This window comes from Rhinopithecus bieti, unplaced genomic scaffold (assembly GCF_001698545.2).
Source record: "Rhinopithecus bieti isolate Rb0 unplaced genomic scaffold, ASM169854v2 scaffold_56246, whole genome shotgun sequence".
In the NCBI taxonomy this organism is placed as follows: Eukaryota; Metazoa; Chordata; class Mammalia; order Primates; family Cercopithecidae; genus Rhinopithecus; species Rhinopithecus bieti.
The window spans coordinates 974,155-1,000,624 of record NW_016821943.1 but is presented as its reverse complement, the minus strand read 5'-3'; the positions used below and the strand labels follow the sequence as shown (position 1 = coordinate 1,000,624).

Sequence of the window (26,470 nt, the reverse complement as noted above, 5' to 3'; positions counted from 1 at the left end):
AGTTTTTTCTAACTCTGTGAAGAATATCAATGGTAGTTTAATGGGAATGGCATTGAATCAATAAATTACTTTGGGCAGTATGGCCATTTTCATGATATTGATTCTTCCTATCCATGAGCATGGAATATTTCTCCATCTGTTTGTGCCCTCTCTGATTTCTTTGAGCAGTGGAATGTAGTTCTCCTTGAAGAGGTCCTTCACATCCCTTGTTAGCTGTATTCCTAGGTATTTTATTCTTTTTCTGGCAATTGTGGATAGGAGGTCATTCATAATTTGGCTGATTGCCTTTTATTGGTGTATAAGAATGCTTGTGATTTTTGCACATTGATTTTGTACCTGAGACTTTGCTGAAGTTGCTTATCAGCTTAAGAAGCTGTGGGGCCAGGTGCAGTGGCTCATGCCTGTAATCCCAGCACTTTGGGAGGCTGAGGTGGGCAGATCACAAGGTCAGGAGTTTGAGACCAGTCTGGCCAACATGGTGAAACCCCATCTCTACTAAAAATATAAAAATTAGCTGGGTGTAGTGGTGGGCGCCTGTAATCCCAGCTACTCGGGAGGCTGAGGCAGGAGAATAGCTTGAACCTGGGAGGCAGGGGGTTGCAAGTGAGCCAAGATCGCGTCATTGCATTCCAGCTTGGGTGACAGGGTAAGACTCCATGTCAAAAAAAAAAAAAAAAAAAAAAAGTTTTGGGCTGAGATGATGGGGTGTTCTAGATATAGGATCATGTCATCTACAAACAAAGATAAATTTGACTTCCTCTTTTCCTATTTGAATATCCTTTATTTCTTTCTCTTTCCTGATTGCCCTGGCCAGAACTTCCAATATCATGTTGAGTAAGAGTGGTGAAAGAGGGCATCCTTGTCTTGTGTCAGTTTTTAAGGGGAATGCTTCCAGCTTTTGCCCATTCAATATGATACTGGCTGTGGGTTTGTCATATATAGCTCTTATTATTTTGAGGTATGCTCCTTCGATACCTAGTTTTTAACATAAAGGAACACTAAATTTTATCGAAGGCCTTGTCTGCATCTGTTGACATAACTATGTGGTTTTTGTCTTTATTCTGTTTATGTGATCAGTCACATTTATTGATTTGTGTATGTTGAACCAACCTTGCATTCTGGGGATGAAGCCAACCTGGTCATAGGGGATAAGCTTTTTGATATGCCTCTGAATTCAGTTTTCCAGTATTTTATTCAGGATTTTTATATTAATGTTTATCAAGGATACTGGCCTGAAGTTTTCTTTTTTTGTTGTATCTCTGCCAGATTTTGGTATCAGGATGATGCTGGCCTCATAGAATGAGTTAGGGAGGAGTCCCTCCTTTTCAATTTTTTTTTGGAATAGTTTCAGTAGAAATTGTACCAGCTCTTGGCCAGGTGTGGTGGCTCATGCCTGAAATTCCCAGCGCTTTGGGAGGCCGAGGTGGGCAGATCACCTGAGGCCGGGAGATCGAGAGCAGCCTGACCAACATGGAGAAACCCTGTTTCAACTAAAAACACAAAATTAGCTGGATGTGGTGGCACACGCCTATAATCCCAGCTACTGAGGCAGGAGAATTGCTTGAACCCTGGAGGCAGAGGTTGCGGTGAGCCATGATTGTGCCATTGCACTCCAGCCTGGGCAACAAGAATGAAACTTCATCTCAAAAAAAAAAAAAAGGAGAAATTGTACCAGCTCTTCTTTGTACCTCTGGTTGAATTCAGCTGTGAATCCATCTGGTCCTGGGCTACTTTTTTTTTTTTTTGCTTGGTAGGATATTTACTACTGCCTCCATTTCAGAACTCATTATTGGTCTATTCAGGGATTCAATTTCTTCTTGGTTCAGTCTTGGGAGGGTGTATGTGTCCAGGAATTTATCAATTTTTTTTAGATTTTCCAGTTTATGTGCATAGAGGTGTTTATAGTATTCTCTGATGATCGTTTGTACTTCTGTGGGGTCAGTGGTGACAGTCCCCTATCATTTCAGATTGTTCATTTGATTATTCTCTATTATCTTCTTTATTAGTCTAGCTAGTGGTCTATTTTATTAATTTTTTCAAAAAACCAGCTCCTGGATTTGATTTTTTGAAGGGTTTTTTTTGTCTCTATCTCTTCAGTTCAGCTCTGATCTTGGCTATTTTTTGTCTTCTGCTAGATTTGGGGTTTGTATGCTCTTGATTCTCTAGTTCTTTTAATTGAGATGTTACGTTGTGAACCTGAGATCTTTCTAACTTTTTGAGTGGGCATTTAGTGCTATAAATTTCCCTCTTAACACTGCTTTAGCTGTGTTAAGAAATTCTGATAAGTTATCTCTTTGTTCTCATTAGTTTCAAATAACTTCTTGATTTCTACCTTAATTTCATTATTTACCCGAGAGTCATTCAGGAGCAGGTTGTTTAATTTCCATACAGTTGTGTGGTTTTCAGTGAATGTTTAAATCTTGAGTTCTAATTTGATTGTGCTGTGGTGTAAGAGACTGTTTGTTTTTATTTCAGTTCTTATGCATTTGCTGAGGAGTGTTTTGCTTCCGATTACATGATCAGTTTTAGAGAAAGTGCCATGTGGTGATGAGAAGAATGTACATTTTGTTGTTTTTGAGTGGAGAGTTCTGTAGCTATCTATAAGGTCACTTGATCCAGGGCTGAGTTCAGGTCCTGAATATTTTTGTTAACTTTCTGTCTTGATCTGTCTAATATTGTCAGTGGGGTGTTAAAGTCTCCTACTATTATTGTGTGGGAGTCTAAGTCTCTTTGTAGACCTCTAAGAACTTGCTTTATGAATCTGGGGGCTCCTGTATTGGGTGCATATATATTTAGGATAATTAGCTCTTCTTGTTGAACCCTTTACCATTATATAATCCCCTTCTTTGTCTTTTAAAATCTTTATTGCTTTAAAGTCTGTTTTGTCAGAAACTAGGATTGCAAGCCTTGTTTTCTTCTGTTTTCCATTTGCTTGGCAAATTTTATTCCATCTCTTTATTTTAAACCTATGTGTGTCTTTGCACATGAGAGGGGTCTCTTGAAGACAGCACACTCAAATGTCTTGGCTCTTTATCCAGCTTGTCATTCTGTGTCTTTCAATTGGGGCATTTAGCCCATTTACATTTAAGGTTAATATTGTTATGTGTGAATTTCATCCTGTCATCATGGTGCTAACTGGTTATTTTGCAGACTTGTTTATGTGGTTGCTTTATAGTGTCACTGGCCTATGTATTTCAGTGTGTTTTTGCAGTGGCTGGTAACAGTTTTTCCTTTCTGTATTTAGTGCTTCCTTCAGGAGCTCTTGTAAGGCAGGCCTGGTGGTGATGAATTACCTAAGCATTTGCTTGTCTGGAAAGAATCTTATTTCTGTTTTGCTCAGGAAGTTTTAGTTTGGCTAGATATGAAATTCTGGGTTGGAATTTTTTTCCTAAGAATGTTGAATATTAGCCCCCAATCTCTTCTGGCTTGTAGGGTTTCTGCTGAGAGGTCCCGTTAGGCTGAAGAGATTCCCTTTGTAGATGACCTGGCCTTTCTCTCTGGCTGCCTTTAATATTTTTTCTTTCATTTCAACCTTGGAGAATCTGATGATTGTATGTCTTGGGGTAGATCTTCTTGTGGAGTATCTTACTGGGGTTCTCTGCAATTCCTGCATTTGAATATTAGCCTGTCTTGTTAGGTTGGGGAAATTCTCCTGGATGATATCCTGAAGTACGTTTTCCAACTTGATTCTACTCTCCCTGTCTTTTTCGGGTAACCCAATTAGTTGTAGGTTTGGTCTCTTCACATAATCCCGTATTTCTTGGAGGTTTTGTCATTCCTTTTCATTCTTTTCTCTCTATTCTTGTCTGCCTATTTCAGAAAGACAGTCTTCAATGCTCTGAGATTCTTTCCTCTGCTTGGCCTATTCTGCTATTGATACTTGTGATTGCAATGTGAGGTTCTCATGTTGTGTTTTTCAGCTCCATCAGGTTGGTTATGTTTCTCTCAAAACTGGCTATAAGCTCCTGTGTTGTTTTATCACAGTCCTTAGCTTCTTTGCATTGGGTTACAACATGCCCCTTTAGCTCAGCAAAGTTCATTATCACCCACCTTCCGGGGCCTGCTTCTGTCAATAACGCCATCTCAGCCTCAGCCCATTTCTATTTCTCCCTTGCTGGAGAGGTGCTGTGGTCATTTGGAGAAGAGGCACTTTAACTTTTTGAGTGTTCAGCATTTTTTGTGTTGATTTTCTCATCTCTGCGGGTTTATCAAACTTTGATCTTTGAGGTTGCTGACTTTTCAATGGGGTTTTTATGTGGTTTTTTTTGGTTCATGTTGTTTTTTTATATAGGGTCTCACTTTGTCACCTAGGGTGGAGTGCAGTGGCACAATCTCAGCTCACTACAACCTCTGCCTCACAGATTCAAGTAGTTTTCCCTCCTCAGCCTGCCACCATGCCCGGCTAATTTTTTTTTGTATTATTAGTAGAGATGGGGTTTCACCACATTGGCCAGGCTGGTCTTGAACTCCTGACCTCAGGTGATCCGCCCACCTCAGCCTCCCAAAGTGCTGGGATTACAGGTGTGAGCCACCGCACCTGGCCTGTTACTTTTCTTTTACTAGTCAGGCCACTCTACCACAGGGCCTCTGAGGTTTGCTGGGAGTCTGCTCCAGACCCTAGTTGCCTCAGTTTTTCCTGTACCTGGAGGTATCACCAGCAAGGTCTGTGAAACAGAAAATATGGCAGCCAGCTTCCTCCTCTAAAAGCTTTGTCCCAGGAGGGTACTGACTTGTTGCTGGCCCAAATGCACCTGTAGGGGTGGCTCACCCAGTCAGGAGGAACAGGGTCAGGGACCCACTTCAAGCAGCAGCCTGGCTGCTTTTTGCAGAGTAGGTATGCTGCATTTGGGGGAACTCTTCCTTATCCAGACTGTTTATATTCTCCAAAGCCAGCAGGCTGAAATGGCTGAGTCAACTGAACTACAGAGATGGTGGCCACCCCGCCCCCCCAGGAACTCAGATCCAACTCAGGCAGATTTCCAGCCTGCTGCTGTTGGCTGGCTAGAATTCCAAGCCAGTGGGTCTTAACTTGTGAGGTGCTGTGGAAGTGGGTCTCACAGAATGACACTGCTTGGCTCCCTGGATTCAGCCCTCTTCCGAGGGATTTGTACAAACAGATTTCCCGCCTTGCTGGGGGTCCTGGGGCTGAAGTGTGTGAAACTCCTGGGTCTCTGTGTGTGAATCAGTGGCTCCTCTGCTGAGACTGAACACAACTCTGTGTACTGGACCCCAGGCCCTAGTGGCATGGCTCATGAGGAGATCTCCTGATTATGGGTTGCAAAGATCTGCGGGAGAAGTGTGGTTTCCCAGGCGAGGTTGTACAATCACTCACCATTTCTCTTGCCTGGGGGTGGGGGTTCCTTTGGCTCCACACTGCTCCTGGGTGGGCCATTAACCCCGACCCTCACTTTTCTTCATCCTCTGTGGGTTGTTTGCCTAGTTAGTTCCAGTGCAAGAACCTGAATATTTCAGTTGAAGGTGAATTCACTCACCCCTTTTCTTTCCTCTTCGTGAGTGGCGTGGACCTCAGCTGCTTCTAATCAGCCAATTTGGATCCTCCTGTATTATAATTTTAAATATCTGCACTTAGAACTGAGGCTGCCATACCTCTGCAGATGATGGAGATGAAATTGTAGAGCCCAAGGTCTGCTGGGGTTGGGTTCCTATTGTTGCATGTGGGGCCAGGCCGAAAACCTGCTAAAAAGTAGCAGAGCATCTGCCAGCCCAACTCTGCGGGACAAAGAGGCTGATGACCCCTGCCTGGCGTGCAGACCAGGTAGGCGACACGGGGTGGGGATGGACTGGGGCAGCCTATATTTTAATTTGCAAATGTTTTTATGTTCTCCATTTGTTTCTGTCATGGCATCCTGTTCGTTTCAGAGACGCAGTGTTTCATTTCTGTGAAGGTTTTGTGAAAATGTAATACAGTGATATATTCACAAGGCTCAAATTCTGAAGGTTCAAAAACGAGTCCATAGTGCAAGTCTCCCTCTCAGCACTGGTCCAAAGCCTGCCAGTTTGGCCACCCTTCCCTGGGGCCATTAATGTCACCAGTTCATTCTATAGTGTGGAATATAGTGCACATATACTTTTCTCTCTTTTCCCCACAAGCAGTAGCTACTATACAGAGTTTTGAATCTTTTCTCCATGTAATGATGCATCTTGAAGGATGTCTCATTATTGGGATATAAAGAGCTGCTTCCTTGTTTGTATAGTTGCCCAATATTCTGTTCACATAGATGCACCACCATTTATTTAGCTGGCTTTTATTTATTTATTTACTTATTTAGAGACAGGGTCTCACTCCAGGTGCCCAGGCTGGTGTGTAGTGGCACGATCTTGGCTCACTGTAGCCTCGACCTCCTGGGCTCAGGTGATTCTCCCACCTCAGCCTCCTGAGTAGCTGGGACTATAGGTACATGCCACTACACCCAATGAATTTTTGGTATTTTTGGTAGAGATGAGGTTTCGCCATGTTGCTCCAGCTGGTCTCAAACTCCTGGACTCAAGCAATGTGCCAATCTGCCCACCTTAGCCTCCCAAAGTGCTGAGATTACAGGTGTGAAACACTGTGCCAGGCTATTTAACTGGCTTTCCAATGGTTAATTCACAAAATTTTACTATCACAAACAAGGCTGATATAAAAAATTACAAGATAACATTTCACATTTCTGAGGAAGGAGCATTCCTATTTCTCCTGGGCATGAACTGGGAGCCCTTCCCGGGGCTCCCGGGACACGCTGGCTTGCACTGTGACTTTGCCACTGCAGGCTGTAAGATTTCCATCTTCCCTACTCTGCAAAGTCAGGTCCCACTCACTGTTTCATTTCCCAGCTTCCAAACATTGCTGCTATCCCTCATCTTTCATGGGCTGTTTTCCCATTCTTTGTTCTTATGGATTTAAATGTTTAAAAAATTCCTTCACTGTCATTGTGTTCAGGGCATTCAGGGAATAAAAATAAATAGATATATTCAGTCTGCTATCTTCAATTTGAAGTTTCTAATCCCTTGCTTTTACAACTTCTCTAGGTTGTATTATTTGTTTTTTTCCGGAAATGTGACAATGGCTCAGTTTGGATGTGAGGTTTTCATCTCTGTGCAATGGGGGAACACTCATCAGCAGATGTAGGCAGGGGATGCTCAGACGCTCCACCTGAAGGCATGGATTGCTAAGGTTGGTCTCTATCATGGACTTTTATTGTTCTCCAATCACATTTAGTATGAAATGTAACACAATATTCTAAATTCAAAATTAATTTTTTTTTTCCTGACAGGAAATTGAAACTTGATGGCTAGGTTAAAAAAAAAATAAGGAAAAGACAATAATCAACATGGCTTGATGAGGGAGGTCTGAATCAGAGCAAGCTCTTTTTGATAGTCACAGGTTAAAACAAGCCCACAAAAAAACAGCAGGTCACACAGGCAACGGGCTCCCAGACTGCAATAGTGACAATTCCCACAACATTCAGCATCGAGGAGACCTTTTCGGGATTACAATAGTCCATCAGAGGTGCAAAATTTTACAAGGGCCAGTGACTGGAGTGCCCCCAAAAGGAGGGGCCCAGACAAGTTGGAAATACTTAGTCTGGGTGCAAGAGGACGTAGGGAGCCCCAACAAGAGTTTTCAGATATGTGAAGGGCCTGAATAAGGAGAAAAGCTCCTTCTAGTTGGCACCAGCAGTCACACTTAAGCTTCTTGGACATCACAAACCCCAGCACACACACACATGACCACAAATGGAACTGAGCAGGCCGTGCTCACCATTGATGTAATTATTTACCTACGCATCACAACTAATACAAACACCTCAGAAGACAACACTGACTCTTATCACAAGCAATCCCTCTGCTATTTCCTACTCTATTCTAGTGTGTTTACTTCAATCATTACTGTGACCCACTCTAAAGTGCTCACAGTCCAGCACAGATCACACCCACAGCACAGACTGCTCCACTGGAAAAAAAACAGGTTGTGCTTTAGGATTCTAAGGGGGTAGGTGGAATCCCAGGAGGGAATGGGAAGTCCCAGAGGCAGTGGGCAGCTCTGGTCGGGCAGGAGGCAGTGGGGAATCCAGGGAGGCGGGAGGCAGTCCCAGGAAGCAGTGGGCCCCATGATATGGAGGATATTCACACCTGTGTCAGAGAAGGACAAAAGAAGAATTTCCCCACTGAGTAAGAGGTTGGATTGGATGATATGCAAAGCCCCTCTTCCAAATCGAGGACCTTACTCATCAGGACAAAAATTTACCAACATCTATAAGAACAAACCCCACCAGGTTGCAGAATACCTCCCCTGTCCTGTTCTCACCCCTCCCTTCCCCACTGGCCTACCTGAAACACGAGTACACCCATGTGGGAAACCGCCAGTTGAATCTTGGTTCCTTCCCTGTCAGAAGCCATGTGAAATCTGATGCCATACATTTCCAACTTTCGAGCAACTTCGAGCACCTGGAAATCCGACTCAGCAGGTGTCTGGCCCCTGTAATGAAAAACAGGAGAACCACACACTACAAACACTTGATTTCTGAAAGAGCCAAAATGCATTATGGAAGTGACCAGGAAAACCAACAATGAAGGCTTTTCGTGTCTAGAGGACAGATCTTTCACTGTCTGTATGTTTAGCCACTACAAAAACACGATACCACATGTGCAGGCCAAAGACACCCTCAGTTTTCTTCTATTCTGTAACTACTTTGGAATGGGGAGAATGCTTTCTTTGCATACATTAGCTACTCAGCCTTACATCTGTTCCATAGTGACAAGGTTATACACAAACACTACTGGCAAAGACAAATTTTAAATCGGAAGAAATACCACACAGGGCCGGGCACAGTGGCTGACGCCTGTAATCCCAGCACCTTGGGAGGCCGAGGTGGGTGGATCACCTGAGGTCAGGAGTTCGAGACCAGCCTGGACAACATGGTGAAACCCCGTTTCTACTAAAAATACAAAAATTAGCCAGGCACGGTGGTGGAGTTTGCAGTGAGCTGAAATCATGCAACTGTACTTCAGAATGGGTGACAGAGTGAGACTCCATCTCTAATAATAATAATAATAATAATAATAATAATATGAAAAAGAAAGAAAATGAGTGTGATGAGATAGTAGTGTTATCTACAGTATTTCTTTTCTTTTTTTTTTTTTGGAGTCTCACTCTGCAGCTCAGGCTGGAATGTAATGGTGCAATCTCAGCTCACTGCAACCTCTGCCTCCCAGGTTCAAGTGGATTCTCCTGCCTCAGCCTCTGGAGTAGCTGTGATGACAGGCGTGAGCCACCACGCCCAGCTAACTTTTTGTATTTTTAGTAGAGACGGGGTTTGCCATGTTGGCCGGGCTGGTCTCAAACTCCTGACCTCAGGTGATCCACCCACCTTGGCCTCCCAAAGTGCTGGGATTACGGGCATGAGCCACTGCGCCCGGCCAACTCCTTTTCATTTTAAAAAAATACTTTTTACTATCTGAAACATTTGTGTCTTATAAACCCATTTTATCACTCGCTCACTCACTCGCTCGCTCACTCACTCATTTAGAGACAGGGTCTCGCTCTGTTGCCCAGGCTGGAGTGTAGTGGCATAATCTTGGCTCACTGCAAGCTCCGCCTCCCAGGCTCAAGTGATCACTCCGCCTCAGTCTCCCGAGTAGCTGAGACCACAGGCACACACCACCACAGTTGGCTAATTTTTTGTAGAGACAGGGTTCTGTCATGTTGCCCAGGGTGGTCTTGAACTCCTGGACTCAAACGAGTCGGCCTCTCAAAGTGTTGGGATTACAGGCATGAGCCACTGTGCCTGGCTTTTTTCTGCAGTTTCAAAGATCTAAAAGCAATGGGATACAGTCAAGAAAAGCACTTCTTTAATATCCTATTCAGTGATTATAAAGGTGTTTTCAGTGGATCACTGAAGAACCATGAGAATCACAAGACAAGGTAAAAATTGTATAATAATTAAAATAAAGGTACAATATTGTCTTAAAAAAAAACCCTAAAGAACTATTAAAAGAAATCAGATGTGCAATGAAGCTGTGATGATTGTGATAAACTCTCAAATTAACATACTGAAGGCCTACGATGTGGAGCAGAGCTTCCTGCTTCCTGGCTTATTCGGGAAGAGCTCAACTGTATTCCCATATGAAGCAGACCACATGACTCACCCTTCTCTTACTGGTTTTGTAGGGTTTTTAGCAGATACACGTGCACATGTAAGCACACACACACGCACATGTGCAAGTACACATAACCACAGTATACAACATACACAGGAACACACATCAACACACAGGAACATAGGAGCCACACAAACACAATGCATGCATAGGAACACATATAACACACATGCACATACGACCACACAGCCACACATGTATGTACACAGAACACACCCAGACACACACACAGAACTACCCTGAGGGTCCAGTTCTTTCTTCCACAAGCAGGTTTCTCAACATAAGCGCCCAAAAATGTTGTCACTGTCTCCTCACTGCACTTTCAGTGTACTTGAACCTAGAATTCACCCTCAACACTCACTGAAAATGCTGAAGGCGATGCATTGCCACACTGCCAAGCTCAGAAACCTGCTCCTGTGCCTACCTCCCCAGGCCTGGTAGTCTCCACACAAGGGGCTGTGGCCACTATCCTAAAAGATGCTCTCTTGGCACCTGTGCCCTTCCATGCCTTTGGCTGCTGAAGGCTTCTGTGGGTGCCTCCTCCTGCACTCGGCCTCTCAAATGTCAGTTCTTCAGGGGTTCATCCTGGGCTCTTCTCCCTTCCTGACCTGTATCTGTCCTCTGCCTAGCTGATTTCACCCATTGCACAGGTTAACCTGGCCTACGTGCTGACAACCCTCTCCCCAGCATCCCAAACCCACCCATCCACTAGGGACTGTCCGTCAGGTTGGACAGTTCACAGCACAATGCTCAGTTCTCCCTTCCTCATGACCAGCCCCTGCTGTGTGTCTCAGCAGGGAGAGACTGTCCCCAACCCTAGGAACACAGACTGAACCAGTGACCGTTTCCTGCTGGGATGGCACATAACACTAGGAGAGGGCCCTTAGCTCCATGGGTCAAGGTCTGGATGTGACAATCAGAATAGCTGTACCTTCCTCGCTACCAGCCAGAATAATGGCAACACTTGAAAGAGACAAAGCCAAGGGTACCCGGGAGAACAGAGCAGGAGCTCTACCCGCACTGCCCTGCATGGAGGCCTCCTCAAGGTCAGATCAGGTGAATGGATGAGAAGCAACGACTTAAACACACAAGATGCCCCACACCGTCATGTCTGAGAGGGAACTCTGCACACACTGTCTCACCGTATGTACGATGGGGTAAAGCCGTGCATGCCATGAGATGGGTTTGAGGATCACACACACATGCTTGTAAGAGCTGTCTGTAATGTCTGTAGTTGCCACCATGGCCTCTCCAGTATTAGCTGGCACTTCCACCTCCAGCCCTTGACCCAATGTGTCCATGCCACGCTGGACCCTCCCTCTCCCCCTCCCTTCCCAGGCTGGTGCTTTGCTTGGAATGCTTCCTTCCTGGCTCTGCCCGCCTACGTCCTCCCACGAGCCTCCTTGAGTCTCGCCTCAGCCTTCTTTCAGCTCGTAGTGTGTGAGCGATGCTCTTGCTACACTGCACACATTCTCATCTGTAGAAATGGATTTGTATATCTCATGACTGCCATGCTGTCCGGCACACACAAGGCAATCCCCTGCACACACAAGAGATCCCCCACACTGGGAGTGGTGAGGTGTACGAAATGCACACCGTCTTATAGGGTAAGATAAAATCTGTACAGGTAGGCATCTCAGTCTGTGCTGTTCAAACCAACTCCCCAGTGCTGACAGCAGTGGTGGATGCATCGTTGGCACTCATACTCTGAAGGTGTGAAAGGGCAGCTGCCAGCAAGTCCCAGTAGAGCCTTAATGACACACATGAACATACATGATCTGACAAACCTGGATCTCAAAAGGATGTGTCACAAAGGCAAGGCTAAGTCCTCCTGACTCACTTTCACCAGCTGAGTGCTCCCCTTTGGTGACTAAAGTTCCCACCCACCTGGGCCAGAGCCCACAGCGCTTTCCCATACTGTTCTTCAATCCTTTTCCCCTTAGCTAGCACTCTTTCTCTACGTCTCTACCACTTCCATCCAGAAAAACCCACCAGTGTCAAGTCTCAGAGAAATCAAAACAAGACGAGATGAAGGACATGGGTGCCAGGTGATTCCTAATGCTCTGACACAGGCAGACACTGTCAGCCTCACACAGTCCGCTCCTAAGGACATGGGTGCCAGATGATTCCTAATGCCCTGACACAGGCAGACACTATCAGCCTCACACAGTCCCCTCCTCCTCCACCACAGCACAGTGTCTTCCCCGCAGAGGACTCTTCCTGCCACACTGCAGAGACACTGCAGCAGCTGAGACCCCCACAACAGCCACCCCATCCTGCTCAGTAGCATCTGCCTCCCCTAGGCCCTGATGTCTTTTTCAGCACCATTTTTTTTTTTTTTTTTTTTGAGATGGAGTCTCGCTCTGTTGCCAGGCTGGAGTGTGCAGTGGTGCAATCTTGTCACACTGCAACCTCCACCTCCTGGGTCCAAGCGATTCTCCTGCCTCAGCCTCCCGAGTTGCTGGGATTACAAGCGCCTTCCATTAGCTCGGCTCATTTTTTCGTATTTTTAGTAGAGATGGGGTTTCACTATGTTGGCCAGGCTGGTCTCAAACTCCTGACCTCAGGCAATCCACCTGCCTCAGCCTCCCAAAGTGCTGGGATTAACAGGCGTGAGCCACCATGCCCGGCTTCTTCCAGCACCTTCTAAAGCAGCACATCATGCAGGTGTGAAGGTGCTTCAGACCAGGGCTGCAGCTTCTGTGTGTCTGCCAAGCTGTCTCTGGCGGCAGCGGCACACCCTGAGGCTGAGCAACGGTCCTTAGGTTAGAATCTTGCAAAAGTCATGACAACAGTCCTTTCTCATTACACACTCTTTAGTCATTCCTGTGGTGACAACGTATCGACAGACAATTGTGATGACTTACACGTGCTTCCGATGGAATTCTAGTATCTTCTCAAGGCAGTGCTGCTGGCCAGGCAAATACTCGTTGGCTTTGAGGTGCTCTCGGTCCAGCATTTCATCGTAATCTCCTATTTCCGCTGAGATAGGATAAGAGTCAGTAATTCTAATGTTTAAGTAAACTACAAGCATTTGTACATGTCACTGCATACATTAAAAGTAAAAAAAAAAATTATCCCGAATTTGTAGCAAAATAATACATCCCTAAAAAGGCAAGATTTTGTGTTTTATTTTTCCAAATATTTTATGCTGTTAAAAGGCAAATATAACGAGAAGTAAAGAGGATTTCTTGAAGAACAAAGGCCTGATGAGTAACTCCAGGGAGGCAAACATTGAATGATGAGTTTAATGTGTTTATTATTATTTTGACACAAGGTCTCCTTCTGTTGCCCAGGCTGGAGTGCAATGTGCGATCACCACTCAATGCAGCCTCAACCTCCCGGGCTCGGGCAATCTGCCTGCCTCAGCCTCCTAAGTAGCTGGGACTGTAGGTAAGCACCACCATGCCCAGCTAATTTTTGTATTTTTTGTAGAGATAAGGTTTTGCCACATTGCCCAGGCTGGTCTCAAACTCCTGGACTTAAGCAATCCTCCTGTCTTGGCCTCCCAAATGTGCTGGAAGTATGGCATGAGCCACTGCACCTGGAGTATTATTATTTTTAAACCACACCTTAAACCTAAGTTGTCTCAAGATTATCATGATCAGGATGAAGTATTTTATTTATTTTAGGATAACGTATTTTAAGTGATTTTTTCCTTCAGACCTTCTCAAATTTCTTGATGAATAATGTCTCTTTCTAATTTCATGTATTTTAAGGCCACAATGTCTTAATAACATAAAGTCCAACAATTTAAAACAATATGCTTTTATTTTTAGACAATCTCATATTCACAGAGAAGTTACAAGCACAGTACAAGAGTTTTTCCTCCTTTGAGCAATTTGGGAGTGACCTGCTAACATGTTACTTGCCATACTTCAGTATGGACTTTCTATAAGCTAGGACATTTGATACAGTTTGGCTGTGTTCCCACCCAAATCTCATCTTGAATTGTAACTCCACAAGTCCCACATATAGTGGGAGGAATCTAGTGGGAGGTAACGGAACCATGGGGGCGGATCTTTTCCGTGCTGTTCTCGTAATAATGAGTAAGTCTCGTGAGATCTGATGATTTTACAAGGAGTAGTTTCCCTGTACAAGCTCTCTCTTGCTGCCGCCACATGTCTCTATCAGCAGTGTGAAAATGGACTAATACAATATTCTTACCTGCAGCCTTGTAAAACTACCCAGATCAGGAACACGGCCATGATCTGAGGCTCCATCCCAGATGTGGACCCTAGTCATATTCTACCAACTGCCCAATTATGTTTTTTACAGCAAAAAGATCTGGTTCAGTCATACGTTGCATTTGTTGCCATGTGTCTACCTGAGAAGTCTTTCAGCCAAATGAATAAGAACCAAAGTCACTTTGAAAACTTTTATTAATCAACATGTCCCCTGGTGGAGGACAGCAAACCCGTAATGAAATTTATTATTTGAAGAAGGTATGTCTGGGGAAGGACCAAGGAAGCTGCAAATAACCTATACACTTACTAATTCCTAAAATTTTGGACACTTTCCATGTCATATTTCCTGCATGCAAATTTCAGAAACGTTAGTTCTGTGCTAGGAAGCTGTGGTCCCACCCCTAGGCCAGGAGCAATGTGGGTATTTGTTTTTCTATTCCCATTGCTGGGGGCTCGGCAAGGTCCCAGAACCTCCTCTTACACTTCTCATAGTTTATTTTTGAAGTAACTATAATTCTTCATACAGTTCTGAACCATCTCTTGATCTGTGTGAGATACTGAAGAAATGTCTTCTTTTTCCTTCATGGCTAACGCTTAACTAATCTGAGAGGGCTGTAACTTTTATCCCAGTGAGGCCCTTTCCAGGGTTTGCTGAGAGTTTGGTTTGTATTCTGACTCAGACTGAATATGCATTGCTGGTAAAATGTACAAAAACATAAATGACAGACAACCCAAAAGAAGGAATGTGGCTACAGATTTTGGCCTTGGCCTGTGTTTGCTATGTGGAAACTATTTGCCTCAAGGAGTTCCACTTTATAGAAGTTAACCTTTAGCTTATAAAAAATATTGAAATTGAAACGCCACATTCTATGGGCAGGCTCATTAACTAGGCACGCACATCAGCAACTAACTGCAGTTCTGAGCGTGGGTACATCTGTGCCGTGGTCAGGGCATGCTCCCTGCTAGCAGGGAGATACTCACACTGCAGAAGATGGGACGTGAGAAGGGCTGCTGTGGTGTCAGCACAGGTCAAACGCTCTTCCAGCAGGTCCCTCTTAAGTTGCAAGGCAAACAAGTATCTAGAAGAGAGTTCAAAATAAGACACAGATCAACTCCAAACGTTCTCTTGAATGTAACACAGACATGTCTCCACAGCAAGACAGCAAATGAGCCCTGGGAAGTGGCAGTGACCCAACAGTGAGCAAAATGCAAGGCGGTCACGAAACAGCAAAGTCACAAAAGGTCTTTCATGAAACAAACAGTCACCAAGCAAAGGTCAGATGACAAACCAACTCAGCAGACTGAGTCACACACATGGGAGAGTGCACAGAAAGTGCTGAATACACTGAGGCACTCTGATGCCAACAATAAAAAAAAGAAATTGGCCGGGGGTGGTGGCTCACTCCTGTAATCCCAGCACTCTGGGAGGCTGGGGTGGGTGGATCACCTGAGGTCAGGAGTTCGAGACCAGCCTGACCAACATTGTAAAACCCTGTCTCTACTAAAAGTGCAAAAACCAGCCGGGCACGGTGGTTAACGCCTGTAATCCCAGCTACTCGGGAGGCCGAGGCAGGAGAATCGCCTGAACCCGGAGGTAGACGTTGCAGTGAGCTGAGATCACGCCACTGCACTCCAGGTTAGGCAACAAGAGCAAAACTCTGTCTGGAAAAAAAAAAAAAAAAAAAGAAATAGCTTTCTCAGGCATATCATCTATCCATATAATTACACATCTGCAGCCATACCTTCAAGGAGGGAAGGTCACAAATTCACATTACTTCTGTTAGCCACACAAAACTGCACTCACAATTTTGGATGAAACAGGAGAAATATCCAATGAAAACACAGCTTAAAGCAAGGTTGTAAAATTTTTTAACAGATTGATAATATCTGGTCTTGGCTAGGATCTGAGAAACAGGCACTTTTGAATACCATTAGTGAGAATGTAATGAGAGAAGGCAATTGAAAATATTTATATGTTCATTTATTCCATCAGCAAATAATTACTGAGCGTGAATTATGTTCTAGGTACTGTTCTGGGAGCTGGAAATGCAACGGTAAGCAAGACCAACTCCCTGCCCCCAGTGGAATTCATGCCCCAGTGCACACTATTAAAATTTACTACATTCTCTTAAAATTCAGGATGTACATACCCTTTAACAACAATTCCATTTCTACAAACTTTCCTAGAGTAATATTCCCATAGTTCTCAAAGGTGTGTGAACAATGTTTCTTTGCAGCATTAGAGAAAAACTGGAAATATGGATGAATATGAGAATGATTAAATTATGTTACAGCCTAATTTAGTATATTTTTATATACAATATGGAAAATGTCCACAGCATGCTTAATAAGTGGGGGGAAAATCAACTTACTGTTCAATATGTATCATTTGATATTGTTTTATAACATGTATAATTTCTTTAAAGTTCTTACAGCTGTGTGTTTATTGTACATCTATGCTTTCATCTGAAAGATACGTACTTACGTGGAGAATAAGGTGCTGGGTAAGCGGAGAACTTCTACTTTTTACTTATCTTTGTTTACTTATTTTTTTTGAGACAGGCTCTCACTCTATTGCCTAGGCTGGAGTACAGTGGCACTACCACAGCTGACTGCAGCCTTGACCTCCTGGGCTCAAGTGTATCAGCCCAGTGCCTGGGCTCAAGTGCCTGAGCCTCCAGAGTAGCTGGCACCACAGGTGCACACCACCATGCCTGGCTTATTTTTTGATATTTTGTAGAGATGAGGTCTCCCCATGTTGCCTAGGCTGGTCTTGAACTCCTGAGCTCAATCGATCCTCCCACCTTGGCCGCCTGAAGTGCTGGGATTACAGGTGTAAGCCATTGCACCTGGCCCTTAGCTTTATTTGGAAAAAAAATTCTTTTACCACAAACATGTATGTTTTTATAACAGAAAAAAGAATCCTCCACATAAATACGGGGGAGAAAGGAGTAACTATAACACTGAGTTACCAGCATGAGTCCCAGAACTTGAGACCTAGGATCCTGAATTAGGGGACACTTTGTTATCCATCATTTTCAGATATCTATCTATCTATCTATCTATCTATCTATCTATCTATCTATCTAGATCTATCTATATATATATATTTAAAAGTGATTCCCTCAAGAGACTTTTTTGGGTAAATGCCAGGCATTTAATACACTATTAAGATCTATGGTCACGCATAAAAATACTTTTTGCCACCTTTGGAGTTTAGTTTCCTAAACCTTTAAAAATAAGAGGCTGAACTAATATGGTCTCTCCATTTCCTTGAAGTTGACATTCTATGATTTTGTGCTGTTAAAATGACATGCAGAAACCTTTAAAAGAGAGTTCACAAGACATCTGATTCATTTATGAGTACACTTTTAGCCAGAAGGCAAAAAAGTTATTGATACCACTACAACATCATAGTTCTTTTATATCTCACCTTGGGTTTTCAGTTGGTTTTTAGATTATTCCTCTATTCTTCATAATATAATTGATACGCAAACAAATACAAAAAAATACAAAGAAAAACCTTGCATTACCTTACTGTCCAGATGAAACAACTGTTAACATTTTCTTTTTTTTGAGACAGAGTTTCACTCTTGTTGCCCACGCTGGAGTGCAATGCGCAACCTCAGCTCACTGCAACCCTGCAACCTCTGCCTCCTGGGTTCAACAGATTCTCCTGCCTCGGCCTCCCAATTAGCTGGGATTAAAGGTGCCTGCCACCATGTCTGGATAATTTTTTTTTTTTTTTTGGAGACAGAGTCTCGCTCTGCCGCCCAGGCTACAGTGCAGTGGTGTGATCTTGGCTCACTGCAAACTCCGCCTCGCGGGTTCACGCCATTCTCCTGCCTTAGTCTCCTGAGTAGCTGGGACTACAGGGGCCCGCCACCATGCTTGGCTAATTTTTTGTATTTTCACTAGAGACGGCGTTTCAAAACCGTGTTAGCCAGGATGATCTCCATCTCCTGACCGCGTGATCCGCCTGCCTTGGCCTCCCAAAGTGCTAGGATTACAGGCATAAGCCACCGTGCCCAGCCAATTTTCTTTGCATTTTTAGTAGAGACGGGGTTTTGCCACGTTGGCCAGGCTGGTATTGAACTCCTGACCTCAGGTAATCTGCCTGCCTTGGTCTCCCAAAGTGCTGGGATTACAGGCGTGAGCCATCACACCCTGCCATCTTTAGATCGTTCCTATAAAGAATCGATCTTTAATTCAAAATAGTAGCACAAAAGAAGTGACCCAAAATATTTCTGCTCCATAAATTCCTAAGGACTAACACACTGGGTACTTCTACCCATTAAGTATATTTTGTGATAAAGAAGAGTACATATGAGTAAAATCCATCCCTGAGAACCTTCTGAACATGCATAAGTCTATGTTTATTTGGAAAATGTAAGTTCAACATGACCCTGACATCTCATTCCATTTGTCATTTTCAGATTTGTACTGTAAACCTTACATTGAACTCTTATTCACATGTGTCTGTGCACGGGTCAATTGCTAACATGCTTCCTTTAACCACTCTACATTCATGACCACTTTTCTGTGTATATTAGGCTCACTCATTCTTTCAATGAGCCAGGTGCTGTGGGAGATAACAGGTGAATACAAGATTCCTGCTGACAACAGCTTCAGCTCTGCGAGCTCTTTACCGTGTATATTCTTCTTGTAGCTGACCAGGATCAGGTGGAAAAAATTTCACAGCTAGGCGAAGCACCACATTCTTTGGCCCTATAACAAAAAAATTTAAACTTCACAAATAAATAAGGTCAATCTTTCCATTTATTCTCTTTTCATATATTACTGCATAACTGAGGTCATGCTTCCAAGTGGACTGTTACAGCAAATCTTTTCAAATAATATGATATTAAGAAATTTCTGCCCAGGTGTGGTGGTGTGCACCTGTAATCCCAGCCCTTTGGGAGGCTGAGGTGAAAAGAAGGCTTGAGGCCAGCAGTCTGAGGCTGCAGTGTGCTACCACTGCACCACTGCACTCCAGCCTGGGCAGGAGGTGAGACCCTGTCTCCGAACGAAAGACAAAAGAAAAAACAAAGAAGCATTTCCTGTATATGAATTTGAGTCCCAAGTACCAATCACATACGTATAGAATTTTTACATCTTCTGCATTAAGCAGGGATTACTCAAGGAAGCCTTAAAAACAAGCAGGAAATTGCACATTAAAATATTTAAATAGGCCGGGTGCAGTGGTTCACATCTGTAATCCCAGCACTTTGGGAGGCTGAGGCTGGCGGATCACTTGAGCCCAGGAGTCTCAGACCAGCCTAGGCAACATGGTGAAATCCCATTTCTACCTGCCCCCCTCTCCCCACCAAAAAAACCCCAAATTAGCCAGATGTGGTGGTGCATGCCTGAAGTCCCAGCTACTTGGGAGGCCAAGGTGGGAGGACTGCTTGAGCTCAGAAGGCAGAGGCCGCAGTGAGCTGAGATCGCATCACTGCACTCCAGGCTGGGTGACAGAATGAGACTCTGCCCAACCCGCCACACACAAACATGCTTGCACGCTCTCTCTCTCTTTCTATATATATATATATATATACACACACACACATACATATATATAGAGACAGAGATACATTTTTTTCCCTAGTTTGTTTATTTATTTATTTATTTATTTGAGACAGAGTCTTGCTCTGTCACCCAGGCTGGAGTGTAGGGGGGCGATCTTGGCTCACTGCAAGCTCTGCCTCAGGCTCCCGAGTAGCTGGGACTACAAGTGCCTGCCACCACGCCTGGCTAATTTATATTTTTAGTAGAGGCGGAGTTTCACCCTGTTAGCCAGGATGGTCTTGATCTCCTGATCTCGTGATCTGCCCGCCTCGGCCTCCCAAAGTGCTGGGATTACAGGTGTGAGCCACCGCGTCCGGCCCCCAGTTTATGTTTTAGGGAAAAAAGTGATAAATGAAAAGTTTTAAAAAAAAGTTTATGTGTTTACACTTTTTTTTTTTTTTTTTTGAGATGCAGTCTCACTCTGTTGCCTAGGCTGGAGTGCAGTGGCACGATCTCGGCTCACTGCAACCTTCCAGGCTCAAGCGATTCTCCTGCCTCAGCCTCCTGAATAGCTGAGATTATAGGCATGCACCATCACGTCCAGCTAACTTTTGTATTTTTAGTAGAGACAGGGTTTCGCCATGTTGGTCAGGCTGGTCTCGAACCCCTGACCTCTGGTGATCTGCCCGCTTGGGCCTCCCAAATTGCTAGAATTACAGGCATTAGCCACCACAACGGGCCAGTATAAGTAGTAGTAATAAAAAAAAATTATTTTTGAAATCTGATTATTGTAAAGGTACATTATCTTAGTTTATCAGTATAAAACAATTCATTTTGTTTTCTTTCCTCAGAGATCCTTGTTCTGATATAACAAAGTTATTTCTACACCTTTTTCTTCAATTTATAATAGTAATACAAAAAATTATGGGTGACTCAACTATAGACTTCATCGACACAATTATAGAAGAACTGAGAAGTGCTATTATTTGTCTTAATTTTAAAAATTTAATAAGTAGACAAATGAAAATAATTATCTTGAGACTGAGGTGGGAAGACAGCTTGAACCCAGGAGGTTGAGGCTACAGAGAACTCTGTCGGCACCACTATACTCCAGCCTGGGCAACAAATAGCGAGACCCTGTCTCAGAAATAATAATTGTTATTATTATATTCACAGTTACGATTATGTTTATAACTGTAAAACAGTATCAACTATTTTATTAAAAGCTATTTAAAAGGAGAATCTCAATGTCTTTTCACAATCAAGGGAGAAACTGCAGTTATTTTTGCATATTGGCCAAAAATTAAGATGGTATCAAACAGCATATGCTCTTATATCCAAATGTGAAGCAAGTCGCCTAGAATCTTCTGAGTTAAATTTACTAAAACTAAACAGCAAAATGACTTCCAAGTTTATCTGCTGTTGGTGATCACTTCCTGCTAACCATACATGGTAGTGACAATGAACATTTGAACATGTCTTTTAAACATTCCAGGACAAAGCATCTTAAACAAACAGATTTTGAAGAGTTAAACCAAGGACTTACTTCGTATTTGCCTAATGATGGGTTTCATAGGTTCAAGCCAAATCTAAAGAAGGGTTAACAGAAGAAATCCAATCTATTAAATAATGTCTCTATTTAACAAATATGCCATAAAACAAAATGGTTATAATTAGATAAATTTTATGTCAGGAAAATTCTGACTCTACCCCCCTCTTAAAAGTTGAATCCTGATAAAACAAACTGTACAAGAAGCACAGCAATGCCTGCTTTGGGAAACCTGGGAAGACATTAAAATTGCTGTATTATACTGGATACCTCCATTCAGTTGCTGCCATGCACAGAATGGGTCCCAATAATTATTTGTGGGAATTTGTTAACACCAAACAAATATTTGGTACTACTGCATTTGTGAACAAACTGATGAGAGCGCTTCTGTAAAAAAGAGGTACGTCATGTCACCAGAACAGGAAACTTGGATAAATCCGGTTGCACTGCCAAGGGTATCTGAAAGGCTGGACAGAACTTAATAACGCTGACATGCTTTTTGAACTAAAGGGTTGATGTATGGTTCTTTAAAACAGTTCTATCTATAAATATTAATACTCCACACTTTTTAAGGTTGCATCTATTAAGTAAAATGAGGCATAACTGGTTAAGTTTGCTACAAATCCATTTTCAAAATGATTTTCATACAGGATGTATTAGAAGTTGCTTTTATCACTTTTAAGAGAGTTTCCTTGGCACATATGCTAACGACAGAATAAATTTAGGGAGGGTGTGAATTCAGGCTTGGATTAAAGGCAAATATATTATCTACAGCTAACAATAATATATTTTAATAGCAAAAAATATTTGATACTGATGATGTGACAATTATAAAAGATCTTGCGGGTATCATCACAGCAGGCCCGAAGGCTCCATGCCTGGGCACATCATAAGCATCCTACTACATGCCTAGGGCCTGTTTCCCTAACAAATCAAAGCACTTACCCAGTAGGACTGAGTATTTTGAAACTCCAACCCGAAGTAGTCACATTCTACCAGATTCAAACGCTTCCACAGTTGTGTCAGTAATATCTGGCCATCGCATTTAGGCTGTGCAGAGAGAAGTGGGAAAAATAACAAGGACTGAATGACTAAACAGCAAGGGTTTATGAAAACTGTGCATAAAACTACTTTCCCACACACAAAACTTTATTTGTTGCTTCACTTTGTCTTCCAGTGTATAACGAAGATTTATAAGCTATACAAAAAAAAAAGAGTGTGAAGCATTTGTGCTCAGAAACTGGCAACAAAATAAAGCTAAAAAATTCCTTCCATTTTACATTTAGTGTGTTTTCAGTCCTATTTCTTTGTAACTTTAGGCTATAGAAACCATTTCTAGTTTTAGTAAATATTTTATCAAATAATTTTGATATTTACACCAGGTGTGGTGGCTCATACCTATAATCCCACTCATTTGAGGCTGAGGTGGGTGGACCGCTTCAGCCCAGGAGTTTGAGACCAACATGGGCAATACAGTGACACCTCGCCTTTACCCAAATTAAAAAATTAGCCGAGCACAGCGGCGCCAACCTGTATTCCCAGCTACTCAGGTGGCTGAGGTGTGAGGACTGCTTGAACCTGGGAGAAGGAGGCTGCAGTGAGCCATGATCATGCCACTGTACTTCAGCCTGGGTGACAGAGTGAGACCTTTTCAAAAAAACATAATTTTAATATTTACTAACAAGCTAAAGTCTTAGAGTCTTCGTTTATATAAGATCCCAGTAAATAATTATTTGATCAATCGGAAATTACAAAGAGTAAAAAAAAACATATTATTTGGTAGTATTTCACATCAATGAGAAGAACTGTTCATAAAGGAGGTGGGACAACTGACTTTCCCAGTAAGGAAAAGAATGGGCTGAGCGCAGTGGCTCATGCCTGTAATCCCAGCACTTTGCGAGGCTGAGACGGGAGAATTTCTTGAGTACAGGAGTTCAGGATAAGCCTGGGCAATATGGCAAAACACTGTCTCCACCAAAAAAAATAAAAAAAAAAAGCTGGGTGTAGTGGCGTGCACCTGTAGTCCCAGCTACTCAGGAGGCTGAGGTGGGAGGATCACCTGAGTCCAGGAGGCAGAGGTTGCAGTGAGCTGAGATTGTGCCACTGCATTCCAGCTTGGGTGACAGAGTAAAACTCTGTTTCAAAAAAAACAGAAGAAGAAAAATGGAAATAGAATTTTACTGTACATCACTCACAAAAATAAATTCCAGTGGACCTCAAGACCAGAATTAAACAAGAGAACAATCTCTATAATCTTGGGAAAGGTAAAGTCTTCCTAAGCATAGCAAAAAGGAAAGATGGACAGACTTGACTCAAATAAAAGTGAAAAACATCTGAACAGAAACACATTTAACAAAGTTATCTAGAATCACACTGGAAAAAGTTACAATGTTTTATTTTGCTCTTATTAGATGAAGATGTACAAATGGCTATTATGCATTTAAAAAGATACTAAATTTCTCTAATAATAAAACAGTAAGACATTTTTCATCCATCGGTTAGAATGATGATGTCAATACTGGAGTGTCTGTGAGAAACAGCCACTTTCACAGAGTACCGGAAAGAATGTAAGTTCATGTGACCTGTGGGGGGATCATGTGAAAATACCTTTCAAAATGTAAAGTGTGTGTTTACCTTTGCCCCAGCAATTCTACTTCTACAACTTTTTCCTACAGACATTTTCATACAACTGTACAGACCTAAACATGTTAAGGGCAAATTCAGTAAAGAATTGGTAAAATAGGCCGGGCGCAGTGGCTCATGCCTGTAATCCCAGCACTTTGGGAGGCTGAGGTGGGTGGATCACCTGAGGTCAGGAGGTCGAGACCAGCCTGGCCAACATGGCAAAACCTTGTCTCTACTAAAAATAGAAAAATTAGCCGGGTGTGGTGGCACACGCCTATAATCCCAGCTACTCAGGAGGCTAAGGCAGGTGAATAGCTTGGGAGGCGGAGGTTGCAGTGAGCCGTAAGCCAAGATTGCGCCATTGCACTCCAGCCTGTGCGACAAGAGTGAAACTCCGTCTCAAAAAAAAAAAAAAGAATTGGTAAAATAAATAATGACATATCCATAATGGGCAACTATGCAACCCTTAAAAAGAACACAGAACTCTCTATGTCTTATCATTGAAAAAAGTCTACAACACACAGTTTAATTAAGGAAAAAAAAAAAAAGGGGGGCCGGGCATGGTGGCTCACTCCTGTGAACTCGCAAGCTGAGGGAGGAGGATTGCTTGAGGCCTGGAGTTCAAGATCAGACTGCACGACAAAGAAAGACCTTGTCTCTACAAAAAAATAAAAATTAAAAGGAAAAAGAAAAAAAGGACTCCATTTCTATACAGTGTATATAACGATTCCATTTTATGAAAAACACACATGCCCCATGGATACATTTATATGTAATAAAAATAAGTTTGGAAGGCTGTTGACTAAATCTTTAAAAGTAACCATCATTAAAGAACTGAGCAGAGGTGGAGGGCATTCTTACTTCTTCACTTCTATAACGCCTCAATTTTTAACCAATAGGCATATATCATCTTTGCAATTAACAAACAATATGTGCAAACTGGGGGAGGCAAATCTCAATGTGCCAAAGGACATTATGGCCCTTGAGGTTTAGTCACCAGATTCTCACTGTGTAAGAAATAAAACCTTGGCCGGGCGCGGTGGCTCAAGCCTGTAATCCCAGCACTTTGGGAGGCCGAGACAGGCGGATCACGAGGTCAGGAGATCGAGACCATCCTGGCTAACACGGTGAAACCCCGTCTCTACTAAAACTACAAAAAACTAGCCGGGCGACGTGGTGGCGCCTGTAGTCCCAGCTACTCGGGAAGGCGGAGACAGGAGAATGGCGTGAACCCGGGAGGCGGAGCTTGCAGTGAGCTGAGATCCGGCCACAGCACTCCAGCCTGGGTGACAGAGCGAGACTCCGTCTCAAAAAAAAAAAAAAAAAAGAAATAAAACCTTGCAAATCCATTGTAACAAAGCAGCATGCAGAATAAAAGCACAACGAACATCTCTTTAAAACGGAAAGGTGAGCTACAAAGTGACCTGACATTGTAAATACAATTTCTAAATAACAAAAGGGCAAATCTGTGTTGAACTTGCTCTGACATAATCTTTTAGGGCCTTCTCCAGTAAGAACTTACTCTGATGCCTGTGGGCATCTAGGAGCAGGCCAGTGCTCCACATGTGGTCCATCAAGACGGAGAGAATGCAGCTAGACCAGGGCTTCTGAGACTGTTAACCAGTCAGAAATCAGGAGCTGCGGAGTATGCTGCGCTAATTCACTGTTGGCCGAAACAACTCTATGCAGTTCTCTCAAAGCCATACTGTCTGTCCATACCTCCATCCCCTCTCACCAGGATCACCAGGGCAGTCCTCCTCATGGCTCTTCCTGAGTCAGGACTTGGGGTGGGGAGGCTACATACACCCAAGTCCCTCACCCTGATACAGCCTCACACTACCTGGCTTCACCTGAGGGCAGGGGTAATGATATGCTCAGGCTATTCCCTTAGAGAATAATTCCCTCTCACTTCCCTTCTATCAGTCTCCAGTGAATGCTTTGAGAATCTGATAAAAAGTCAGCTCATTTGTGGTCTCTCTAAATTCAGTAAATTCTATCTAATTACCACACCAGCTGGTACTCAACTCTAGAATTGCCCTTTGGCATTGCTGCTGACCATGACCCGTTTATTTGTTTAGGTGTGTTCCTCCTACCAGTGGCAAGTTTAAAGGGCAGGGACTGCCTCTTCTCCATCCTAGTAGCTCCAGCTCTGGCTCACAGGAGAGGCACCACACATGTCCAGTTTCCTGGACTGTCCACCACTGCTCCTGATTCTGATGGCTCTTGTGGGAGGTTGAGTGTGCATGTCAGGTGGCACAGAGAATATGAAATTCTCTTAGCTCTCCCCTCTTCTTCAACTACCTGGCTGCCCCCTGTGAGTCACTGGGAAGGTCAGGGTTCACAGTCTTACCTGAGCCCCTCCACTTCCTAGGGTAGTGCAGCCAGGGTTTGCTCCAGGAGTCCTGCCCCACCACACCGATGAAGGCAACATACACTAACCATG

At 43.4% G+C, this 26,470-nt stretch overlaps 1 protein-coding gene across 1 annotated transcript in view; it reads right to left on the bottom strand.

Moving 5' to 3' along the window:
- The window catches only part of FARP2 (FERM, ARH/RhoGEF and pleckstrin domain protein 2), a 117,324-nt gene that overhangs the window by 44,175 nt on the left and 46,679 nt on the right, over window positions 1-26,470 (bottom strand). Inside the window, exons 3-8 of the mRNA XM_017860655.1 lie at window positions 22,348-22,452; window positions 21,400-21,442; window positions 18,998-19,076; window positions 15,330-15,427; window positions 13,029-13,143; window positions 8,332-8,479 (exon numbers count right to left, since the gene is read on the bottom strand). Of these exons, the coding sequence (XP_017716144.1) occupies window positions 8,332-8,479; window positions 13,029-13,143; window positions 15,330-15,427; window positions 18,998-19,076; window positions 21,400-21,442; window positions 22,348-22,452 (588 nt within the window). The remainder of the gene's footprint in view (window positions 1-8,331; window positions 8,480-13,028; window positions 13,144-15,329; window positions 15,428-18,997; window positions 19,077-21,399; window positions 21,443-22,347; window positions 22,453-26,470) is intronic.